Below are 5,000 nucleotides of genomic sequence, written 5' to 3' on the forward strand. Positions count from 1 at the left end.
GATAATAATATTATATAGTATAATAATAATAATAATAATGATAATAGTAAATAATAATGACAATAATAATAATAATAATAAACTCCCTCACCTGTAGTTCACGAGCATTATGGCGATGGGAACGAAGAAGAAAGCCGTGTTAAGGACTGTATAATAGATCATCTTGCTGGTGAACTTGATGACACACTGCCCGCTCGCGTCTTGGGTACCGTGGTTGGGCCAGAATTCGTCACAGTGCCAAGTGGTAAAGTTCTTCCACTGGGAGAGAAAGACACGGGTCAAAGGTCAGGATGTTGTTGGTATGAGATGGTCAGGATGTGCGAATGCAATGTATCTTTTGATGTGTGGTGGTCCTGCATCGTGCGTGTGTGTTGTGAGGTTGAAATTCGTCATTTTTTTTTTTAGAGTGGGGTCAGTTTATTCAATTTCGGTTGATTAATTCATCTTGGCGGATGCGAATGGTGGGTTGTGTTGCTATGTTGGAGTCGAATTGATCATGGAATTAATGTGTAAGATAAGCTTTGTTATCCTGTTGAAAATCTACTGAAATTTGGGTTACTGTGATGATTTTAGGTCCAGTGTTTAAAAAGATTTGATAAAAAGAAAGATATTTGCACAGATGAGTATATATTCGATAAAAGGAGAGTCAATATAAAGTCTAGAGCTCAATATATTTACAGTAATTTCACAGCAAGGGATTTGAATTAAGTATTTTTAAGACACTGATAACACTGACAATTGTATACAGAAAAAGAAGAAATGATAAATAGTACAGAATAATATACTCGGGTGTTCAGAATATAACTGCATATCTAAAATTCTTGAAAAGTCATATTCATTACGTGGAAATCCAGCCTTTAAAAGTCGATATTTAACAGGTTTCCTATTCGGATCTTTACTAGGTTGTAATTGCCAATCAAAGCTGAATGCACAAAGACGATGGAATGAAGGAATATTAATAAAAGGGTTGTGACAGAAAAATTAAGAGACTGACAAATACGTGTCATAAAAGTGAATTGTCAAAATGCAGAAACATAGCGAGTTGGGCATGAAAACAAATAAACCGGTAGCAAGAAAAAAAGAGAGAGAGAGAGAGAGAGAAAAAAAAAAGAGAAATCAATTAAATAATAAGATACGACTAGTACCCCCCCCCCCTACCTCCCACCTGCTCCCCCCCCAAAAAAAAAAAAAAAAAAAAAAATACGGCACCATATAACCAACCAATCTCGACTCACCTGTATGTTGTATGTATTCCGGTAGACTAGTATCGGGCTAGCGATCGAGGCGGACACAACCCACACGCCCGCGATGACCTTGAGCGCGCGGTCGGGAGAGGTGCGGGCGAGGAAGGGGAACATGACGGCGACAAACCTGCCCACGCTGATCACGGTGAGAGTGAACACGCTGCCGAGAAGAGCGGTGGCTGCGAAGGGAGAAGGGAGACGAGGGGGAAAGGGACATTATTATTGTTGTTATTGTTTGTTTTCTCTAGATGTGTGTCTCTGTTTGTGTGTCATATAGGCATGTTTGTATATGTGTGCAGCTATGGACACACGTATATGTATATATTTACATGTGTGTGTGTATATATATAGCTATCTGTAGATATATATTACAATGTGCATATGAGATATTCATTTATTTTCTTAAAAGAAAAAAAAAAAAAAAAAAAGGAAAAAAATGGCAAGGACTGCCAAGGCATCTTTTAAACCTCACGCGGCAGCTTAGCGAAAACACTAATCCCCAAGTGTAAAGATTTCGAAGTTAAGAGTAAACCTTCAAGGATCAGATGCGAGGGTGGGGGGGGGGGGGGGAGGCGCACGGTGTGTGGGGGGGATGGGGGGAGGGGGGGTAGCGTCGATGCACCTGCAGTCTCCGCGCTTATTTTCAAAGTGCAAATGGAGTGTGTATGTTTACGTGACGGGAACTTAATCATCAACCGATCTATCTATTTATGAAATTATATGTTCATTTATCAATTCTGTGAAACAACTAGAAACTCTTAAAAACAAAAACAAAAACAAGAAAAACGAGCAAACACACAAATAACGCTATTTATCATGAAAAAAAAGATAATTCTAAAAACAAACCAAATATCAAAATAAACAAAGAATAAAGATTATAAAAAAATAACAACCAAAGCCCCGAAATCAGGCCAAAACAGAGACGAAGAACGGAAACACTAATACACAGAGTGGTCAACCGAATGACTTCCTGGCCAATAAAAGCTGTTTATGAACGAGAGAATGTTGCTCCTAATTTGATGCTCTTCATCACAAGTGCCTTAAAATCTTAACGGCCCCGTTTTATAACCCTATAAGAATCTTGTCTGTTGTGTTCTAGATTATAGTTTTTTTTTGCCATTCATCGGGATTAGTGAAAAGAATCTGCTTTGTTTTTCTTTTTTTTTTTACGTAGAAGAAATAGAAAAAGGTAATAGGTTAATGATTTGCTGTGATCATTAGGGGTGAGAATGGAGGTAAAGAGAGATAAGGGTGAGAGAGAGAAGGAGAGGGAAAAAGTGTGTGAGAGAGAGAGAGAGAGAAGGAGAGTGAGAGAATAAGAGAGAGAGGGAGGGAGAGAGTGAGAGAGAGGGGGTTGAGAGAGGGAAAGAGAAAGAAGGAGGGAAGGACAGACAGTTAGATTAATAGACTTACAGACAGAAAGAGAGAGACATGAATAGAGAGAGAAGCACATAAATAGAGGGGAATGGAAAAGGAGAGACGAAGAAAGGAAACCCGACGATGAAAACATTGACAACAAATAAAAAAAATAAAAAAATAGCAGGAGGGAAAGAGCGAGTCTGTCTGTCCATTTTATAAAGCCTGTTGATAGCCCTCGTAACTGCGTGGAATAAGTAATAAAAAACCAAGAGGAATTGACACACAAGCCGTCATGAAGGCCCGGGATTCGAAATTATTTCCGTTTGAATAAATCCGGCGCCATCTTGTCTCCCACGGATTGAATGTGACATATCATTTTTCCTCTCGTGTTGTTGTTTTTTTATCCTTTTTCACGCACTGACATGTTCTGAAATCATATGCATCCCCTCCGTGTTACGCCATTTCTGCCTTTTCTAAATCACATTTCGACCAGTTTTAACATTCCTTCTTACAGCACACGTACATACAATTATTGGCTAAAATAATAATAATAATAATAAGGACAACAACAACAACAACAACAACAATAACAACAACAACAATAACAACAACAGAAACAATAATAATTATAATGATAAATAACTAAATAAATACATTATTGGGAAAATTTGATAAGTCTTAGCAGTTCATGTAATATAGGGTATCTGAACGTCTCTCAAATGCAGACTTGGAGTAAAACGACGATGATAGAAGGAAAGAATTTTTTTTTTTTTTTTTCACATCATCAATCACGTCAAAATGACAGGCATCACACGCCATTCAGAATATTTTGGATCTGTTGACGCTTGAAAAGTTCAGACTCTTCAATACGCTAACGAGACGAGCTGGAGGCTAAAGACGATCGTAAAAGGAGGATCCAATACTCCTTCCGAACATCCGTGGCGCGATTCTATCCTACGCGTCGCCGTTTTCTATCTTTTTCCTTTCGTTTATATATATATATGGCGGTCAGTCTTCTGCCATATATCCGAGTGTGTCCCTGGTGATAGCTCTTCCCTTATGGAGAATGCAGCAATAATGGAGGTTCTAAGGAGAAGTAAAAATTTTATGCTCTTTCTCGCTAAAGGAGGTAATTTTGAGTCAAAGGATTTTCAAGTTTTTTCTCCTTTTTTCCGCGTGCGTGTGTCTCTTTTTTTCCCCTTGTTTCTTCTTTCATATTTCCTTTCTTCTTTTCTATCGGTCTATCAATTTTGCTTACATGTCATTATTTTAATAAGAGAAAGGAAGTATTGAAAAAGAAATAAAAAGAGAAAATAGAACGATAGTGTGATAAGTAGGTGTGTATATAGGTTGATAGATAGATAGGTAGATAGGTATATATGTATATATATACATATATATGAATAGATAGATATATTAGATAGAGAGGGATACACAGATAAATAGATATAAATTGATAGACAGATAGGTAAATAGATAGATAAATAGATAGATAGAGAGAGAGAGAGAGAGAGAGAGAGAGAGAGAGAGAGAGAGAGAGAGAGAGAGAGAGAGAGAGAGAGAGAGAGAGAGAGAAAGAGAGCAGAAGAAGAATAAAAAAAAGAGAAAGAGAGAGAGAGATAGAAGAAGAAGAAGAAAAAAAGAGAGAAAGAGAGAGAGAGACTGACAGACACAGAGGGAGAGAGAGAGGTTATCGCAGACAGACACAAAATTTAAAAAAGCGAAGGAGAGAAAGAGAGGGAAGAAAGAAAGAAAATGGTGAGAAAGAGAGGAAAAGAAGGAAAACTTTTCTCTCTATCATTTACTTCCATGAACATTCCATTACAGTGCCTCCGTATTCCGTCCACGTTTCTCATATATTCATGCTTTTATGACTGTGTTTTCTTCCTTATGTCAGATGTTTTTGTTCAGGACACGACTGATAAGATTAGTGTAAGAAATATCATTAATAATTCTGTTAACTTTAATTATCTATAGATATTACATGTATGATAAGCGTGAAAATAATTAAAATAAATATAGTAATGAATGTAGTTATCAGAATAATTATTATCATGTGTATCAAATAACAGTAACATTAATGAGGACAATAATAATAGGAATAAGCATTGTATACTTTAGTATAATTAGGGTGGTAATCTATTTTTATTCAGAAACTTTCCTTTTAATTCTTTCCACGTACACCCCCCTCCCCCCCCCCGTCCTCTTAAAAAAAAAAAAAAAAAATAATAAAATTAAAATCAGATCGTTTGATGTTTACCAGTTTCTTCAGTCCACAAAGATAAATTATTGAAGCCTTGCGTGATTAATTGGAGCACGGGGATAAATCTGATGCTGTTTGATTTTTGCGTGAAGAATAATGGGGAAATACGATTTGTTTGATGGATTATGAGAAGT

At 36.7% G+C, this 5,000-nt stretch overlaps 1 protein-coding gene across 2 annotated transcripts in view; it reads right to left on the reverse strand.

The window, feature by feature from the left end:
- The window catches only part of LOC125036494 (substance-K receptor-like), a 191,171-nt gene that overhangs the window by 32,296 nt on the left and 153,875 nt on the right, over positions 1 to 5,000 (reverse strand). For both annotated transcript variants that reach the window (XM_047629125.1, XM_047629124.1), the window contains exons 5-6: positions 1,236 to 1,423; positions 92 to 258 (exon numbers count right to left, since the gene is read on the reverse strand). In XM_047629125.1, coding sequence (XP_047485081.1) covers positions 92 to 258; positions 1,236 to 1,423 — 355 coding nt within the window. The remainder of the gene's footprint in view (positions 1 to 91; positions 259 to 1,235; positions 1,424 to 5,000) is intronic.

The sequence above is a fragment of the Penaeus chinensis genome, chromosome 21 (assembly GCF_019202785.1).
Source record: "Penaeus chinensis breed Huanghai No. 1 chromosome 21, ASM1920278v2, whole genome shotgun sequence".
NCBI lineage: Eukaryota > Metazoa > Arthropoda > Malacostraca > Decapoda > Penaeidae > Penaeus > Penaeus chinensis.